At 35.0% G+C, this 21,973-nt stretch overlaps 1 protein-coding gene across 1 annotated transcript in view; it reads left to right on the top strand.

The window, feature by feature from the left end:
* LOC126967083 (uncharacterized) overlaps positions 1–21,973 on the top strand; it is a 104,653-nt gene that overhangs the window by 60,454 nt on the left and 22,226 nt on the right. Inside the window, exons 3-8 of the mRNA XM_050811462.1 lie at positions 8,191–8,213; positions 13,095–13,128; positions 13,802–13,861; positions 14,005–14,216; positions 16,518–16,637; positions 20,603–20,728. Coding sequence (XP_050667419.1) covers positions 8,191–8,213; positions 13,095–13,128; positions 13,802–13,861; positions 14,005–14,216; positions 16,518–16,637; positions 20,603–20,728 — 575 coding nt within the window. The remainder of the gene's footprint in view (positions 1–8,190; positions 8,214–13,094; positions 13,129–13,801; positions 13,862–14,004; positions 14,217–16,517; positions 16,638–20,602; positions 20,729–21,973) is intronic.

The raw sequence follows: 21,973 nt of genomic DNA, 5'->3' as shown, positions 1-21,973 counted from the left end.
TTTTTTCCGTAGGTACAAATCGGCATACTGTATAGTTTGCAAATTGTATATATAAAAATACATTTCAAGTATGTATAACTAGTCTGGGATTTTTTGTTCTGGGATAAACCAAAAACTTTTACGGACTTTCAAATAAACTTGGTATAAAGTTATACCTGAGAATAAACATGAATATTCCAAATCTTGACTATATCGCTGACTGCACTGTCAATACAATGATAATTCTTATGTTTTCCCAATGTCAGGCAGCCTTGCAAATAAACGCGGAAAAAGTTATAATACGTCCTAATAAACCAATCATAAGAAAAAATTTCTATTTGTAAACATTTTGTATATTCTTGGTTTATTCTTAGTTACAATTTTATACCACTTTTATTTGTAAGGCCGTAAAAGTTCAAATATGGAACGCACCTCGATCAAAGTCACATCAAAGCGCATCAAGAGAACGTCTTACATCATGCTGTGAAACGTAATAATAAACTCTGGTGAGAAGGGATTGATACTAACGTATTGTAATACATACACTTATTAAGAACCAGACAGGTGCGAGTTGGACTAGCCTACTGAGTATTGTTTTCAGCTTTCGACTTGCAAGTTCCATAGTTCTGGGTCAATAGAAAATACCCTATAATTTTTGATTGAATGTCGAAATATAGGGCATAAGCGACCGTAAAGATTTAAAACATAAAAGATTTTTAATATTGATATGGTCACTATAAGATGTTGCTAAGTTTGCTAATTAAGTAATAACTTAAAACAGAAGGACCGTTAAGTTGGGCCTGAATAAATTAACTGACCTGGTATTACATGGATCTCAACACTTTTTACAGTAGAAGAACTGAGTTACGAGACTTGGGTTTCTTTTACAAGTTATGTTTTTGATGGCATGGATATTAGAGCAAGACTGCACTTGGTGACAAGGTACAAACTACCCAGGTCTGGCTCTAAGCCAACTTTCCGGACTTGGCTACGTTGCCAGTGTAACGTTGTAAAATTGTCACATGTTTCAATGTATAATTCGACTTAATCGAAGCTTACTAACGTGCATATCAAATTCAATTTTTTTTATTCAAAATAGGATTTAAAATCATTTATTGAACGTAAAAACTACCACATATTCAATATAGACTGCCTCAGACCTGAGAAGAACGGGTGCAAGAAACTAAGCGGGCTGTTTTTTTTATAAAAATATGGATTACATATCGTATGCTAAACTATAGCGACCGCTTAGTCTGAACCGGCTCGTTTCACGATACAGCCTCTTCAGGCTGGAGGTCGCTCGTGCAGCGCCGGGCTCAAGCTGCCACGCGACGGGGATTGGGCGTCGTGACATGACTTGAGATCGACTGAGCACCCGTCGTTTATTTCTTATTTAATATCAAGATCTAAGTACCTGTTCCTAGTCGACGGATGGAAATTCTTATAAAAGCTGGAAATCCCGTGAATTCTTAGTCTGGGCTAACACGTGGCGAAGAGGACACGAGGAGAACCTCACCTGGAGTCACAAAAGGGCTCGAGTACACGTGCCACCCTCTACTAGCGTCACGAATCTCAGCACGCGCGGCCGGCGACCAAAAACAACACAATTAAGTTGAAAAAGTGTTTCGTAATAAATTCTTTCTTATAAATTTGATTTCTGAACAAGTAGAATATTTTAGTAAACGCATTAAAGTGTACTTTTTTCTTATACACTTCTTAAAATAACTAGAACTTCAATGTTTCCTGGAATACAATTTTTCTAAAACAATCTTTCTTATTATTATTAAGATCACACATTATTTTCCTACCTAAAAAAGATTTGAAACATTCCAAGACCACATTTACAATAGATTTTTTAAGTTTTATTCATTAAATGAATGTTTCCGAAAGCCGGAAGTAGTCGTTTTCACTTTTAAAATGCAGATAATGTTTGCTATCTGCATCTCATTGTATTAAAGAGAAATTTAAAATTGTTTTAAATTTCTCTTAAAAAATAAATAAATTTAGAATTACCTATTACACTGTTTGAACTCAAATCCAAGTATAATATAATGATGAGCATATTAATAAAATAATCATGTAGTTTGTTACCAACACTCAAGTGAGGTAAGGAGCCCGGGATACTCGTGCTTATAACTTTGTGAAGCTCTAATTAAAAATTCAAATGAAAATTGGACTTATGAGCTACCTCGCGTTAATTATGTAAATTGTACCACATCAAAGTCCCTAGAGAGGTTTCCCTACAGAACATACACTTCATAACGTTGCTTCATTTTATATAATATATTAGCTTTCATTTTCACGCTTAGCTTCGCTTCTAGTCCAGTTTCCAGGGTCCATTTTTAATCTTCATCACTATCAAGCTAATTTTCCGTGAGATTTATCTGTATATTATATTTAAGTTTTTTTTTTATTCGAATATACTAAAATTTTTGTACCTAGTTTACTAAATAATACAGTTATTTTAATTAAAAAAAATATATGTTACAAAGAATTAAATTAGAAAATATACACATAAACAGAGAAGAAATTCAAAATATCACAACGTGCTATTATAAAAAAATCTATATAGCTGCTCTACCTCGCTACCAACTCACGAAGACTCCTTACAAAAGCACCACACTGAAGAGGTCGAACCCATAGATGAAATAGAAGTTATCGAAAAAATAAAGAAAATGAAAATAGAAAAGAGCCCAGGCCAAGACGGAATAACTAATGAAATGAAAATAGGTCTCCCTCAACAAAACAATTAGCAAAAGTTTTTAACATGATTATTGAAACTACATGCACTCCCCAGCAATGGTCCGAATCAAAGAATGCTATATAAAAAAGGAGACCCAAAAGATATTCCTAACTACCGATCTATAAGCGTAATACCAACGCTATACAAACTATTTTCTTCAATTGAAGAGGAAAAAAATTGTCAAGCACTCGATAGCAAACAACCTACAGAGCAAGCAGGTTTTAGAAAAGGCTACAGCACAACGGACCATATCCACACACTGGAACAAATTATAGAGAAGTATCTAGAGTTCCATAGACATGGCTTTCATCGATTATCAGAAAGCATTCGACACAATGTCACACTCAGCGATTTGGAAAACTTTACACATTCAGAATGTAAATCAAAGATATACAAACATATTGAAACATCTCTAAGAGAAGAGTCAGAGCAGAGTGCAAATGGAAAACGTAAGACCGCCCATTAAAATAAAAAGAGGAGTCAAACAGGAAGACCCCCTTTCACCTCACCTTTTCATAGCAGTGTCTCAGGACAGTCATATGAATGAATGAATGAATTATTTATTTATTCAACAAAATGCAGGTACAATAGGTCTAAATAATATCTAATGAGCCTTATACATTTAACCAGTGTGACTGGTGTTTGAATATTACATTACATTAAATTAAACAAAGAAAAAGAAACAAGTTAGGATTAAAATGTTAAGTTATACATAGACTTTATACAAACAAAGTAATAAATAAAATAAAAGTAATAATTAAAAATATCAACGTAATACAAGTCCAAAACCACATATTGTCAATGACTTTAAAATATCCTTAACCGTTAGGTAGTCTATAATTTAAGATAAGATACATAAGATTATCACTAAAGAATTCAGAAATATTATAATAGCATTTATTTATAAGCAACTCATGAGTTCTCAATTTGGATTTATTAAAATGACTGCTGTTATAGTCGTCAGGAAGTATATTGTACATAGTTATTACCTTGTAGTATGTACTCTTTCCAAACATCTGTAGCCTTTTAAGGCCTAGGCAATCTGAAGTGGCAAAATATGGGTATTAATATAAAAGGAAAGTATCTGTCATATTTAAGATTGACTGACGACAATAGTTTTAAGTGATGATCATAAAGAATTGCAATACATGATATCCACTCTGCATAAAGCTAGCATAAAGGTTGGCCTAGAAATAAATCTAACAAAAAGAAAAGTAATTATGTGAGTGACTATACCTATATATAACTTAGTAAAATGACTTTATTGATGATACGTAGAGATTGTAATTTTTTTTAAATGAACTCACAAAGTCATTGTATATCATGTTCATATATTTTGTTCAGTTGCTTAATGAAGCATTCATTCTGACAGAAATGTATCTGGATTATGGCTACGAATGTATCACATCCAATAATAACTTATCACCCGAGCTCATAAAATCAATGATGTGGAGCAGATTTGGGACAAATGGAATCTCGTTACTATTTATGTTCATTGGATAGCCATTCGTGAAATATTGAAGGCTAAAGAAAATATGATTAAAAAGCATATTTTCGATATTTTATTTTATATTATTCCGAAGCGTATAAATTGCAACAAAAATATATTTTAATCAATGAAATGTCGGCCCATTTTATTTGTTTTTAAGTATTTGTTTTTAATATATATATATATATATATATATATATATATATAATGAAAATAGTCTTTGTTTGAGGCTCATTCACGCCTAAACCACTGATCGTATCGACATGAACCTACCACCATTCGATGCGAAATGTATCCTAGATGGTTTATGGCTCCTTAATTTTAGATTCTTTTAAAATTCGCCCAGCGAGAACGGCTAGTACTAATAATCAAAGCATTTACCCTCGATATCTATACGTTTATGTCATCTCACGGGAACGTCAATTAAACTCTGGGAACACTTAACAAACTCAGTGGAAGAATTTCGTATTGCTTCTTGAGAAGAAAATGTAACAAAAAATTGTGGAAGATCACTTTCCTATGGGTCTGCTTGGTTTCAGGGCATTATTGCGGATTTCTACTGAAACAACTTTCCCCTTAATATCTGAATCAACATAGCAAGGCAGGTTTAGCACGTGCTCTCTGTAGCTCAGTTGGAAATCATAGGGCACTCATATCCATGTGCAAATGGGTGAATATTGTGTGTATGACAACATCAAACTATGCCCCTATCACCTTGTTAGTTTCATGTAAATAAGCTTGTACCATCGCATATAATTTATAATTATTTTTCTTAGTGGCTCGTCATCTAGGTAACCGATAAAACCAACACGCACGTGCTGTGTGTGTGTTTATAAGCCACATCCTCTCGAAACTATCAATGTATCCATAATTTCTTTTGAATCCAAGTGAAAAAATAACTGAAAGGTCGTACAATCAAATATTGTATATTTAAAAAAGCAAGCTGTCAGAATAGTCAGTGTAGTAGAAAACCCTGAAATCTCGGATCAAAATGTTTTTATTAAAATTCGAATAATCAGTATGTAAAGGGCGGCAAACGAAACGCTGGGAAGATGAAGTAAAAAGATGGATCCAAATAGCGACATACAGAGAGGCGTGGAAATATTTAGAGGAGGCCTTTGTCGAAAGACAAGCTGTTTAACAAAACATATAATTTAGATTTAAGTTTATATTTAGTTAAGTATCATTTATAATATTTGTGAATAGCAATAAAGGCTTATTTTATTTATTTAATCAGTACGTATTCTACTACTTTTATACTACTACTATAAGAAGTTAAAACTAACTTGAATACATACCTTTGTAGTACTGTGACCTCTTCGTTACTATAGTTACCTGTTGTTATGTATTGATAGTGTCACTTATACACACATATACAGGTTGTCCCAAAGTGATGGGACATGAAGGGAAAGTACCTTAAATATCGAAGATAGGCTATTTTACTGAAAGAAGACTTTATGTTATTTTTAAAAGTTAGTAATTCTGCATTCAAAGATTTTCTAAAAATTACTTGCCTCGTCTGGGAATCGAACCGACTTAAATGTAAAAAAAAAACACCCCTACTCTTATGATGCCAATCGAAAGAATGGCCAAAAACTAATAACTCTTCTTAAGTAACATAGTATTTTAAAAGAAATTTTTTTTTTTGTAAATTAATTAATTAAATGCTCAAAATGTGATCTCTCTTGTCTTACGCAAATCGCCAATCTTTTAATGAGTCCGCTGCCTGTTGATTTTTTTATCATTTTATGGTGAATACTCGATATGATATGGCACAATTCTGTTTGTAACTCGCCCACGTTCTCGTATCGCTTTTTGTATAGCATATCTTTCACATATCCCCAAAAGAAGAAATCTAATGGTGTAAGGTCCGGGGATCTGGTCGGCCATCTAATCGGTCCATTCGTACCAATCCAAGTAGGAAAACATTCATTTTACGTTGTTCCTTTCTTTTAAAATACTATGTTACTTAAGAAGAGTTATTAGTTTTTGGCCATTATTTCGATTGGCATCATAAAAGTAGAGATGTTTTTTTTTACATTAAAGTCGGTTTGATTCCCAGACGAGGCAAGTAATTTTTAGAAAATTAACATAATAATAATAAGTCTTCCCTTCATGTCCCATAACTTTGGGACACCCTGTATATATCTTAAATTAAGACATCTTTAATTACTACACTAGAAGGGGATTAATCTACACTGTTAATTTTTTTTATAACTATTTTGATTAAGCAAAAGAAAACATCGATTTTGGTCGTCCGTACATTGGATATTATAACAAAATTAATCTTAGAATTATCTATTTATATTAATTAGACTTGATGAATGAGACCCGACCTGCTGTAGCTTAGATCATTTATACGTCTAGATAGACTGCTACAGCTGCGAAAACTTCGAAATAATAGCTAGACTGTTAACCTCTATTTTGAGCAATGCATGCACACTAACGCAAAGTGACATACAAATCGCGAGTGTAAGACGTAGCTTGTCAGGCACACCCAATGATATTATAGTATTAAAAGAGGACACCAAAGTTATATATTAACCTGGCCTGTTTTCATGAGTTGTCTAGCAGCACGAGGCTCTATATATTATGTACGCTCAAAATTATTTTTGGATGTATCAAATTGGCTGAGTTCAACGCTATTGAGGTTAATAACCTTCTACTTTGTGTGAATGATTGATGGACCTTTCAAAAGGGAATATCAAACAAAATTTGCATGTCGTCTATATAGAAATTTAATATTCTTTAACAAACCGATGTTATTTATTATATACTACGAACATCCAAGTTCGAATATAACAAGATACGCTTTGAAATCAAAGTTCAATACCTTTTTAGAGAGTAAAGAATTTAGTTTGCGAACTCCATTGGTTACAAACTTAACACTTTTATCTTGATATTAAACATTAATTTAAAGAAAGTATATTTATGAAACATAAAACTACTATTATTTATTGCAATACTGTTACTGATTTTGCTACTGTCATGATAAAAATTAAGTAGTATATTTCGGTTGTAGGTTAATTATATGATATGCTGAAACATGTCGAGTTATACTGTATGGTATTCGAGTATATATATTATAGCGAGTAATTCTCTATTCAGTGAAGTCTTAGGAATTAAAATTCAACTGAGTCGGGAATTATAATGGACCTCTTATACTCGTAACCAGTAGCAATGTTGTCAAATTTCGAATCAAATCAAATTAAAACTTATTGATTCATGAAGGTCAACAGAATGTCTAATTATGAGAGTTGAACAAGAGATACTAAGATTCACGAACAATACGTCACTCCGGTTAGCTCAGTGGAAGAGCGCTCGGACGGAACCAGAGAGGTCGCGGGTTAGAGTCCCGCGACGTTCATCAATGTAATGTCTATGCATTGTCAAAGTTATATAATATTATATTAATATCTATATGTTATGAGTTTACTTGAGTATAAATTCAAGAGATGATCTCGTGCGAGAATCCGGCGAGTCAACATATCCTGGGGATGCCTCGCGTAGAGGCGAAACACGTACACCAACTCGATATTGGTTGTTGACAAATGTAAGCGAAATTAACACTCAAGGACAATAATAACTAATGAATAAGTAATTATTTATTTCCGCGAAATAATGCCCAATTGAATAATTTATTTATACTATATTATTATATTTTATATTATATCTTTAATTTTGACATACAATACTAATTGTCCTAAAATTATGGCAAATAATGGGTTTAATTAAGGAGAATTTTGGGTTTAATCAACAACTCTGAGCGGCATTGCACTGTACCGGGCAGGGCGTATCACTTACCATCATGTGAACCTCTTGCTTGTCTTGTCACTTTTCTGTATATCTATCAACTCTTAACGCCATATCAAGGTTGACAGAATAAAAATATTTTTGAATTTTTGTAAAAGTACTCATAGAATGACAAATGTACACTACTGTAGCTCTATTTTAATTTTTTGTTTTTTTTTTGTTTCAGGAAATAGAGAGGAACCAAAATCTGTAAGTAAAAATATATGAATATAGTATAGTAGACTCCATTATGCAATAGGTCAGTCCAGAAACATTAAAACCATGGTCATACATCACTACTATAATACTAGATCGGAGATCGGTAAAACTAATAACAGAAATAATGAATTCAAATTAAAGATTGGTAAGAGAAACATAAAAACAGATTCTGAAATTGCAGATACATTTGAAAAGTTTTTTACTAATATACCGGTCTCTACGACAAAATATCTAAATTCCTCACCTATAGCTGCAATGAAACTGCTACAGAAAAACGTATCTTTATGTAATACAAACTTTAAATTTAAGCATGTTGATCGCATAGAGATTTTTAAAACGTTTAAACTAATTAGCGTTAAGAAAACTAAAGATCTCTGGGGAATCTCTGTTAACGTAGTGAAATCTGTAATAGAAATTGTAGCCAAAGACTTAGCTTTTATTTTCAATAAGTGTGTAGATTGCGGTATATTTCCAAATCAAATGAAACAGAACAAGATCACTTCTCTATTTAAGTCGGGAGATAAAGTTAACCCCACCAATTTTTTACTTTTAAACCTTTAGCACGATTTTCGAAAAAATTATGTTAACGCAATTAATTAACCATTTTTACAATAATAACCTCATGCATAATAAACAATATGGTTTTACTCAAGGTCTTTCAACCACAGATGCTAGTATCGAGTTAATAAGAAATATTTTGGATGCTTGCGAGGCTTCATGTGATGCGTTAGGAGTGTTTTGTAATTTATCCAAGGCATTCGACTGCGTCCATCATGAAACCTTACTTCGAAAATTTCACCACTATGGGGTTAGGGATGTTTCACTAGATTTAATAAAATCATACTTGTGTAATAGGATTCAAAGAGTAGACATTAATGGAAAAAGATCAACTGGCTCTATCATATCGATGGCAGGGCTCAATCTTGGGTCCTTTTTTGTTCCTGGTTTACGTCAATGATTTACCATACCTTATTCAAAATAAACATGAAATTATACTGTTTGCTGACGATACATGTTTGTTATTTAAAATAAAACGACAGCAAAAAACTTTCTGTCAGGTTGACGACGACATTGCTGAAGTAGTAAATTGGTTTAATGTTAATAACTTACTTTTAAACGAAAGAAAAACAAAATGTGTAAGGTTTACACTTCCAAATATAAAGCACCAACCAACACCTATAAATATTAATAATGACAAACTTGATGTAGTAGAAACGACAACATTCCTAGGCATTACATTAGACTTTAAGCTACAATGGGGTGCTCACATAAAAAAACTTATGTAACTGCAGTATTTGCGATAAAAAAAATTAGGCAGCTGACAGATGTTGAAACGGCTAGACTTGTATATTTAGTTATATTGTGGGGTAGGGCTGCAGAAATTGAAAACAAATTTGTGCTGCAGAAAAGAGCAATTCAAGCAGTCTATAAAACGCGTTCAAGGGATTCATTTAGAGAAAAGTTTAGTGAAATAAATATTATGACAGTACACTGCCATACAGTACATATACAAGAACCTCCTATACGCCCATAAAAATATAAGCCAATTTAAAAAGAATAGTGATGTACACAGTGTCAATACTCGAAACAAACATAAACTCGCAATTCCATCTACTAGGCTCCGTAAAATTGCTAAATCTTTTAAAGTGGATTGTGTTATATTTTATAATATACTCCCAAATGAAATTAAAACGTTACCTATTAAAAAATTTAAATGTATCGTAAAAATAAATTAACATTTAAGGCCTATTATAATGTGAAAGATTATTTGAATGATAAAGATAGTTGGAATTAATGTTCTAAATTTTGTTAATGAATATTGTTATACTCATTTGAATGCTATTGTTACTTTTGTACTTCATCCTGACTTGCACTAAATAACTTATAAAGTTTTACAGTGAATAAAGATTTTTTGACTTTGACTTTGACTATAGCCGGGATAACACGTTTGTGACTTATACAAGAGCCCTAGTTGTAAAACATTTTTTAACTCTTGACCAAAGCTACATGCCTTTACTAAACCTGCTGTGAAGGGAAACGTATTTATATAGCTCCGAAAGTCGTAGTCTCGTAGCATGGAACGTGTTAAAGAAATGCGTAGAATTTAGCGTGCAAAATTTTAATTGCTAAACTTTCATTAGTTGATTTATTGCTTTTTCTGGACAACGCAATCGGGCCAGACTAGTCCGGGTTAATTACCACACTTGCACAGAATACCGGCGTGAAGTAGCGGCCTAGTGCCGCTATGTTTCGCATAGGTTAGTGTCGAGGACCGGAGGCCAATCCTGGATCGGATGATCCTAGTGCCTGCGCCGTTGCAGTAGCCGATGTGATACTACAGGGTATGGATATTTTTATACCCAACTCTGTAGTACCCATCGGTGGCAGATCACAGCCCTGGTTCGATGCGTCAGTTAAAGCAGCATCTGACTGCAAAAAACAGGCGTATCGAGCTTGGGTTGCGGCGCTGGGCACAAAGGAACTGCGCAGTTCTTAAGAGGAAATACAACCGTGCCTCTAGATTTTTTATGCAGCAAATCGCCCGTGCAAGTCAAAACACGTCGTCAAAATCGGCGAGCAGCTTTCCAGTTACCCGACCGGAACACGCAAGTTCTGGTCATTGTTGAAAGCTGCTCTTGGTAACTTCAGCCAGCCGTCCATGCCGCCGTTGCACATGAGGAATGACACCCTGGCCTATACGGCAAAAGAGCCGATCTCTTGTCCACTCTTTTCGCCTCCAACTCGACTCTTGACGACAATGGAAACACACCGCCGACCATCCCGCGGTGACAGAGCTCTATGCCTGAAGAACAGTTCAGACAGAAAACTGTTAGGCGAGCTCTGTTTTCGTTGGACGTCAGGAAGTCGAGCGGGCCGGATGGCATTTCTCCAATCGTGCTTAGAACGTGTGCCCCTGAGTTGACGCTGGTGCTAACGCGTTTATTCCGGCACTCTTATTCTAAAGGCGTAGTCCCTGACTCATGGAAGTCAGCCGTTGTCCATCCGATCCAAAAAAAAGGAGACAGTTCGGATCCGGCAAACTACAGGCCTATTGCTATTACCTCCCTGCTCTCCAAAATCATGGAGAGCATAATTAGCCGTCAGCTCTTGGTATACCTAGAGGGTCACCAGTTTATCAACGACCGACACTACGGGTTTCGCCATGGTCGGTCGGCAGGTGATCTTCTGGTATACCTTACATATAGATGGGCTGCGACTATTGAAAGCAAGGGGGAAGGCCTGGCAGTTAGCCTGGATATAGCGAAGGCCTTTGATCGTGTATGGCACAAGGCGCTCCTCTCCAAACTTCTATCATTTGGGCTTCCCGAGAGCTTGTGCAAGTGGACCTCCAGCTTCCTCACTGGGTGCAGCATACAGGTCGTTGTCGACGGATATTGCTCGAACACGAAGCCCATGAATGCGGGAGTGGTCCAACGCTGTGTGCAGTCTCCCACGCTGTTTCTTCTGCATATCAATGATATGTTGGACACTTCCAGCATTCATTGCTATGCAGACGACAGCACTGGTGATGCCGTATACACGGGCCATGCAGGTCTCTCTCGGGAAATCGACGACCAGTGCCGGGAGAAACTTGTGTCTTCTATCGAGTCCTCTCTTGAGAAGGTCGCGGAATGGGGAAAATTTAACCTGATCCAATTTAACCCCCAAAAGACTCAAGTTTGCGCGTTTACCACTAAAAACACCATTTGTCGTATCACCGGTCTTCGACAACACTTCCCTCACAGCCTCGCCTAGTATCCGAATACTGGGTCTAGAAATCTCGAGCGATTGCCAATTTCGTGGTCATCTGGAAGGCAAAGCTAAATTGGCTTCAAAGAAACTGGGCGTCATTAATAGAGCACGGCAATACTTCAAGCCGGCCCACATACTAGCGCTCTACAAAGCGCAGGTCCTGCCACACATGGAGTATTGCTGTCATCTCTGGTCTGGCGCACCCTAGTTTCAGCTCGATCCATTTAACTGCGTGCAACGCAGAGCAGCTCGAATTGTCGGGGACCCAGTGCTCTGTGAACGGCTGGATCACTTGGCGTTGCGTAGAGACGTCGCTTCATTGTGTGTCTTCTACCGCATTTATCACGGGGAGTGTTCCGAAGAGCTGTTTAACCTGATTCCTGCCGCCGAATTCCACCTTCGCACGACACGCCACAAGTTAGGATATCTTCTCACCATCTGGATGTGTGGTGGTCCTCCACAGTGCGGTTTTCAAGGAGCTTTTTTCCACGTACTACAAAGCTGTGGAATGAGCTTCCTTGTGCGGTGTTTCCGGGACGATACGACATGTGTACCTTCAAAAAAAGCGCTTACACCTTCCTAAAAGGCCCGCAACGCTCCTGTGATTCCTCTGGTGTTGCAAGAGATTGTGGGCGGCGGTGATCACTTAACGCTCGTTTGTCCTCCTATTCCATAAAAAAAAATAGTAACACTTTATACATTTTAAAAACACACTATAGTACTAAGAGTTGATGTTTTTAATATTCCAAACACTTAACTTCAGAAAATGCAAACGAGATATTGCTTCGGTGTCGTGTCTACTGAATTGTTCCATAATTTAGCTTCATAAAAAGCTTATATTTTTTTATGTGAGTTGTTTTGAGTGTGATAACATAAAGAGGCCTAATAGGGTGAAATATTTAAAGCATAAAGATTAAAGAGGCAAAGAAACGTGCGAGGACTTTAACATGTCTTTTCTGTTAATGCGAGAATATTTTGAGGGCGTGGCTGATTTGAGAGGGTGATCACCTAACACCGGGAAATTCAATAAACTTGAAAGAAGAAGAGAAGATATTTTAAAGAGTTCATTTTAAATTAATTCGCACTGAAAAATGTTTTAATAATTTGTTATATTTTCAGGACTTACCTGTGGAAGAATTGGAAAAGTTGAAAGGTGAATTTCGTTTGGCTATAAATTTTCCTATTCAGAATCAATCCGCGATAGCTGTGTCTTATAGTTTCAGTAGTTTATGCTCACCATGTTGTTTAATAGAAAAAAATATATTGAGACACTATATTTTATAATGTTTTAAAAGTTTTGTTAGCATGTCTGTGGAGTTGAAGACATCCACTACTTGTCCAGTGTGTAATAACAAAGATTCTTAATATTCATAAATTAGAGTGAAAGTAAAACTTTGATTTGATTTGAAATAGTTTATTTGCTAACCTTATCTTCTCACCAATCCACGCGTGATCCACGATCACATCACCTGAATAAATGAGAAGATAAGAACCTTTACATTTGTTGTTTTCGATATTATTATACTTCAAAACCATTAAAATTATAATCTTTGTATTTGTTATAAGTAGCTTATTTTTTAAAAGTACATATATATCGATCCCTACTTTGACGTTTAGTAGAAGTAGATTGAATGATTCTCATTAAAGTAGGCTGACGCAAAATACAACAACTAAGAAACAACTAATAGGTAAAAAACTAAACAATTTAGTAAAATCAATTGAAACGGCTTTATACTTTATTCCAAAAATTGTAACTGCTACTTATGAACAAGAATCTATTTAAAAATCTATATCAACGCATATTCTAGTAATAAATGTTTGAACAGGTGAAGCCAGTCAAGAAAATACGGAAATGAAAAGCGAGCACATTGAATACCATAGACTCGGTAAGTTACATCCTCACTTGGCGGGCTTCTAATCTGTCTGAGTAAGAATATAGTTTATCTTTGAGATACGTCGCTAATCTTTTTTAATAGTACTCTATAATTCTTTAATTATAGTAAATTTAAACGTCTGTATTGGTAAACAGACGCAGTACAAGCAAATGGAGAAGTTGTGTCACGCGTGGAACAAAAGGGATCAATAGACACCGTTGGTGATGAGAAGCCTCGGGTACATTCTGAAACACAGCTAGATTTGAACAGCAAAGGAATACACAAGACCGTGGTCCAGGATGATGCACATCTTAGCATAATGGACGCTACGCCAACGACTGCTGCTAATGAAGAACAAACCACTAAGGTAAGCATGGATAGTACTGTCTACGTAGAGTTTGGGTATGTTCAGCAATTTTCATATAGAATAATTTATGGTACTAATCTCTAAACATTTCTCTAAAATATTGAATGATTATAAGAGGATAGACAAGCCCACTAACCAACTGATAATAAGTTGTTACCGCCGATGCATGTTGCAACAGCCACAAATATAAGCTAAGCTTTATTTTGTATGTAGCATTTTTCAAATTGCTTATTGGTCATAACTATTGATACATACTGAAATGTCCATCATGCTCTACTTTCTCAACTGTGGCGAGCATTTTATCCGTAATAGGGCGCATCAAAATCGCTTAAGCCTTAAACCAAATTTGTACTTTCCTAATATTTTTCACCACTTGTATTTGTATGCGGTTGCATTTTTCCTTTTGTGTAATAAAAGTTATTGAATTAGGCTTTAATTTGTTGAAATCCATAATTATCATTATTATAATTTTTTCAGTTATCTTGAGCGCTTATATTTGTCTTCAATCAATTCGACACGAGACCCAGTCTCGTGTAGAGGCGAAACAATTTACACTCAAATTAACTTAAAAAATTTGGATGTGTAATAAATTTGTAAAATGTATCTAATTTCTTCATTAGATTCATTCATATTGACAGAAAGTAAAAAACAAATGAAAATTAGCTGGAAACAACAATTTACTAACTTGTTGTTAAAAGCAGCCCTATACAAATAATACAATCAAAGAGCTTTTACTACAAGTTCTACATACGAGTACTATATGCGAAAAGACCTTTTTCCCGACCTTTTATCAAATCAATTTCTTATAACTTAAGCAAGACATAAATCCGTTATTACTGTCAATAAATATAGAATGGGTCGACTCTAATAAACTTCTTTTACACACAAGCCATTTACGTGAGCGTTGGAAGCGATTGAGATAAAATGAAATGCGTTGGCGTATCGATTGGGCTCAATATTGAAGCTAATTTTAGCACAATGAAAAGAAGTCGCTGGATGATGAACGACGTACCTACATTGAGCAATCCATGTACTTTAACTTCTTTGATCAAAAAAGACCTTTAAAAATTTAATATAATGCTTGTGTATCTAGTTCAGATATAAAATCACTTATAGGCCTCTATATTTTATGATTTAACTATCATTTCTATATTTTTGTAAGTATATCTGCAATTAGTTTTACACTATCAAATATGTTATCAACTATCACATGCAGCGTGTGTTTCCCAGCGGATGTATCTACTCGTCCTGCTTGCTTCCTTCCTATAGTCTGTGATTGCACAGCACAGCGCATCAGTTTCCTATATCTTTGGGATGTCAAGACAGTCTACTTTTGTATCTTCCCGATGCTAGTCTTATTTCATCGTTTATTTCTAGGCATTACGACGTACATTGTGTATCATGTACTTCATCATTAGCAACAAATCACGGAGCACTTGAAATATATTTATAAATAATATGATGTTTTGGTGCCTGTTACATTTACAGTTACAACATTGATATTGGATGTGAATACAGTTCCTCAAAGATGTTTATAATGATATAATCAGTAGAAGAGATTGGCTATAAGTTTCTTACATCGGCACTATTCATAGCTGTTTTTTTATTATCTGTGCAACTAGTTTCTAGAAGTTCATTCAATATGTTTATATCCTCCACTTCATATGGCATAGCATAAGTGGAGGTCTATTGGGCTTTTCTTGGAGTTTCTTCAGCTTTATTCACCGGGAGCCACGAAATCTATTGGATGTATTAATGACGATGGACTTTAGGCATTTCTTTTCGTTGCATGCCTTGATTTTCTTCTATATATAGGATATTTTGGATCATCAACACTAGTAGTGTTGACCTGGATGATAGTTGCAAATATCTCAATCTGCTCTCGGGCCTAACGCGTCCGAACTGGTACCGCCAAAAAATCTTCAATCAAAACCTTTTGTACAATGGTGACGCCTGGAAAACTGTTTCCATTGAGTTTGCATCATCATCATTAATAATATTGTTATAAACTATCGATATTACTATCAGCGAGTGCTAGGCATAATATATTAACTTCATTATTGGTAAAACTTTCATCCGGCCTAAAATCTTAACGAGTTTTTCGTTTTCATATTTGAATTGATGAATTTTGCGGCTCAGATTGAATTAATTGGTTTTATATACCACCGCGACCTATGTGGGTTTCGCGCTCTTGAGAGAACATAGGAAATTCTGTCCTGCTCTGAACGCAGCACATGAACACTTAATATATCAGTTATAATATCTTAGGTATACTAATTATTTGTATTGTTTTATGTGAAGGTGTTTCACGGTGCCGCTCGTCTTGTACAAACCGGAATGGGGACCTCTAATCCTACCAACGGCCACACTGCTGTACGCCGGAATTACAATTCCGACATCACAAAGGACATCAAGAATAATGTAAGTAGCTTGCTGTACAGATCTCTGTGGGAAGAACAAATAAAAAGTATAAAACCCCTGATAATAATTGTGTAAGCTCTATGCTTTCGTCATAAAATATTATATGTTCCATCAAAAACATGATTGTAAAAATCGGAGCCCAGTTCGATATAAAGTTTAAGCGTGGTGTCCACTTCACCGATAAAAGAACGAAGTTCTAAAAACGTAATAAGTTAAAAACTATTAAACTTAGTTAAGTACAGTAATTACTGTCTTTAATTTTTTATTAGACGAATAAAAATAAATTGTAAATATACAATTTCTTCTACAACATAATGTTTATCTATTTGTTCTACTGACACTACATTTTTCAATAGAACCGAACAAGAAGGCAAGAATTTACGATGAACGAATGACCCTTCTTCATTCATGAATACCGAATTTTGTCATTTGCCTTTACCTGACGTATACCTTTCTGAAAGGTGGACAAGACTCCTGTTATTCCTCTGGTGTTACTCTTCCATAAAAAATGGCTTTCTGACTCTTATTTGGCATTGTAAAAAAGAACACATTTACAAGTACTGAATTAATTTATTTGAAAATTACTGGGCAAATGAGACGAAAGATCTTATGTCTTAAGGTGACGAGCGCAGTTGTAGTGCCGCTTCGAATTATTGGGTTTGGGTAGTGATAAAAAAATATAATTCGTCATGATTTCATCGTTACGTATTTATTATTCTTAACGTGCTAGTAACAATAAAAGCTAAAGACATACTTTCTTCTCTGATAATAAACAACCTGCACCTTCCGTGGCAGGTTGCACGAGTGCCTCTCGCAAAGGTCGTAAAGTCACTTAACGACGTCGTTCACTTGAACTGCTTGACGTAGATTCATATTAGACCAGAGAGGAAGTTAACTCTCAATAGATATCAATTCACTATGGAAACACATTTTCAAACAGTCATTTAAGTTGATTAATAACTTTGTGTTATCATATTGTTACGAGTAAATACCAGTTTGATTCCGCTAATAACTTATTACACGTCCTACTAACTGTCATTAATTACTTTTAACTGGTACTGCTTCTCCTACCACCAATAACTCGTTACATATTAATAATGATCAACGCGGGAAACGTTATACGTCCGAATAAACCAATCAAAAGCAAATAATATGTAACAGTACAGTATTATAAGCAAAATGTCTATTTGTAAACATAAAAACAAAAAACTTTATACCACGTTTATGTGAAAGGTCAAAACCGTGATATTTCAATTTCACTATTGATAATAAAAGTTCATTTCTTTTACAATCGACTTAATTTCTTACAATTTAAGGGTAACTGATTTTAGTAACATTCTACTATCACGGGTACACACTTGTGATATTGTAATCTAATGATATTTTGACAATTTTACTGGTCGTTAGTTTATGATTGCGATCTCTGATTGATCTGTTTCTTGTATTTATTGTATAGTCATTATTTATTAGTTATGCATTAGTGTAATCAATGTTTGAATGGGCCCTTGTTGACTAGTATTTCAACAATAATTTCAGATGGAAAATAACGTACAGGCTCCCATGTTTACTATTATTGTTTTGCAAATTGCGTATCTACTGAAACGTCCGGGCAACTAGAGCGGCTTTTTTCTTTAGACAGTCAAACGTCCAGGCAACCAGAGTGGCCCAGTCGACTTGCGTATTTATTTTGTGTTATAATCTGTAGTATGAGTGAATTAGCTTGTCAAAAAATTACCAATCAGAACGCTCGACGTCTCACACTGCTAACTTCATTTTACCTAGATTTATTATAATATCACTATAGTGTATCCTGACATTATAATGTCACTAAAAACCAGGCCGTTAAAATGTAAGAAATGAAGTCGATTGACAATACAATCAAAAATACAATTAAAACTTACGGAAAACTTCAGAATTATCATTGTATTGACATTGTGTTGTCAGCTATATATTCAACATTTTGCATATTGTTGATTTATATAAGTTTATGCCAAGTTTATTTGTAAGGCCGTGAATGTTCACTTTGACTCAATGAACCGATTGGGCTTCTATACTCAATGGTCAATGACTCATACCCCAATGACGTAGCATTGAAGGGATGTTATTCTCCTCCTTTCTGATTCACGCAGTTATACATTTAGAGCTAAGGATTAATCTCGAATAATGGCGAACAGTATCATGTATGTCATCAAATATCAATGAATGAATAAATAAAAATCAAGCAAAATAAACTTGTAAACATGATTTTTTATTCAAGAGCAAATTATTCCTAATCGACGTTAATGTGCAGTTAATAAGGTCGATATTCCCTTACGCTGGTAAGTAGGTAACTACTTATTGAAAATTCAACGTGACCTTTGTAACAATATTATATAGCCCGATAAATTCAGTAAGAAATTTGTTTCACTCGTACACAATGTGTGACCGAATTACAGAGAAAATAGTTACGAGAAACAGGTTAATCCTGATATTTTTTGTTAGGTATAAAATCAGTGAAATTAAATATTATTTTGGTAGATACATCTTTATTAATCCATAATGTGAGTATGCTCCTCCTGGATTTTTTTTTTGAGAGGAGGCAATACTGTTACGTATTTACGCCCCGTTCCGGGGCGTAATATGTCGGACTCGAGTGTCCGCGTAAGCGGACACCCCATACCGACTAAAACCTCCTCTGTGCTGTTAGCAGCCCTGGCTTACACAGCGAAGTAGGACGTGGGCCGTGGAGGCTGCAAAGACTACGCAACAACAGTCGCGGGGCGTCTCCTAAGGAGACTCGAATCTCAGACCGGCTGTGTGCTTGTGGGAAGTTACTCCTCCTGGAGTGGTTGAAATCCTATTATTTTAGATTAATTCACTCATATAAGTATAACCATAGATATCATATTGTGTTAATAAGTCAACTACTTGTTATATTTTCTGATATTTCATTCTATTAATTTTGAGAAATAAAGGCTTTTTTATGGAATTTTATGTACTTACCAAAATTAATTTTAAATATGTGAATATTATTTCTTAATTATATTTTAATTGCCATTCCAAAGATGAAGTTTTAACGACAAAAGTGTTTGCCAAGGCTATACTTACAACGGCTACGACGTTTTGCGTGTGTCCATCATCTTGAGAGTTGATGTATCTCATTATATCCGACAAACAAGACTTTCTATTTTGTAGCTATTTGGTAGCTACAGTGTGTCGACTGATCATTGGCTCTCGAGGATTGAAAAATAACTTTGAAACTTGTACTAGAAGTAGTTTTATTGTGTAATTAAATATTATATAAAATAAATATTTATTAACTATTCACATAATATAATATTGCGGCAGTTAGTCTTGAAAGACTAAGACTTTTTAAAACTAACAACATGTAAAATCTATGAGAGCGGAAGTATTATCTGCAGCGCAGCTAACAACGAACGACCTACAACTGTGATGATGATGATGAGATAAAATTGGTGTTCCATTTATAAAGTTATTAATAGGTAAATTATGTTACTAGTGGTTTAGCAAAAATTGATCATAAAATATAAGAAACACTACAGGGCATATGTGCTGCCTTCTAAATCATATGATTTGGAATGTGTTTAATGTGCTGAGTGTTGGGTGAATGTGTGTGTGGGTGAGTGTTAATGAGATGATACCTTGATTGTGAACATTGTTGCATATGTGTGTGTGAAGGAGTTGACATGGGTACCTTCAAAAGAAGCGCGTACACCTTTCTAAAAGACCGGCAACGCTTTAATGATTCCTCGGGCGTTGCAAGTGAATGTGGGCGGCTGATCACTTAACATGAGGTCACCCGCACGCTCGTTTGTCCTTCCTTCCATAAAAAAGGAGTGATATACCTACCCACTTAACTTTATAAATTAATGACCCATTTAACGTGGAAACAGATCTTTATCTGTCCTATGATTTGTTAGCCACACTTCTGGTTATTGAAGCTAATAAGTGTGTTAATTTATTAGATGGAGCACTACGCAGGTTACTCTGGCGTGCAATACTCACCGCTAGAAATGGCTGAATACGTGTTCTGGACTGGCGATGAACGCGGGGTCACCAACGCTATTGAAGAATTCTTACAGGAAGGAATGGTATATCTTATATTATAACCAATAAAGTAGGTAACAATAAGACCTTTGGTAATATTAAAGTACACAGCATATCACACTCATAATTATTATAATATATTATTATTATTATTTAACGTCACAGTCAGGGTAATATTATGGCATTTTTGGCTCCACATGCATCTTCCTCCGTCTTACACAAATATTATTAGTCTTTCGTCTTGGTGCTGTCAACATTCATTACTGCGATAGTGATTGATGTCACGTCAGAGAGGTCAGGTCTATTATATTATTTTGTTTGGTATCGCCGGCAACTCTACAGGGTGTAAGTCGGCCTCACCTCTAGACGGGTGGCGGGTGCTCCCCACTACCAGCTTCATCCACTTGACCGCATGCACGCATTTAGCAAGGAATTTCTTGCCTGGCACAAGCACATTGTGAAATCAACTACCGGCTGCAATTTTCTCAGACCGAGACGACACACGACTTTCAAGAACAGAGCCCACCGTAAAGGCCAGTAACACATATTTGACCCCTGGTTTTGCGAATGTCCATGAGCGGTTGTATTACCACTTCCAATCAAGTGAGCCTCTTGCCCGTTTGTCCTCTCTTATATATGGAAAATAAGCTAGGTACCTACCCTATTTTTCTTGTTAGTACTAGTATCTACCTACCAAAAGGTAGGTTAATCTCACACAAAAGGAGTACGATAATAAAGTAGCAGTTTAACTCGTAATTATTTATATTGTACTCGTAACTTAAGAAATGATAATTATTACTTGTTTATATTTATCAGGTGATCCTCTACTATTGCGTATTAAAATGCAGCATACACAGTGTACACTATTGTTACTATAAACTTATGATACTATGAGTTTTATAGTGAATATTTAGAAGATATTAATTAATTATAAAACATTGAATTTTATTTCGAACCTTGCTAAAACTAAAAAATGTTTTCACATTATGCAAGTAACAATACCAAGAACTATTACTTCAAAAATCGAGAACCACTTGATTCTAATATATTAAATGACCAATTGTATTGAATGAAGGACGTCACAGCATTGTCTGGTCTTTAATACTTGTGATTTTTGTCGTCAATAGAAATAATACGATATTTTACGAAAAAAATTACAATATTTTAATAATAATTAATATTGCCACATTTTATTATCGGTCCAACGCATTATAAAATTCGGTAAGTACTAACTCACAGTTCACTAAATGTTTACAGACTTTTTTTGAATAATAGGTTTTTACCCGAAT

This window comes from Leptidea sinapis, chromosome 12, assembly GCF_905404315.1.
Source record: "Leptidea sinapis chromosome 12, ilLepSina1.1, whole genome shotgun sequence".
In the NCBI taxonomy this organism is placed as follows: Eukaryota; Metazoa; Arthropoda; class Insecta; order Lepidoptera; family Pieridae; genus Leptidea; species Leptidea sinapis.
This window is presented reverse-complemented; position numbering and strand designations above follow the sequence as displayed.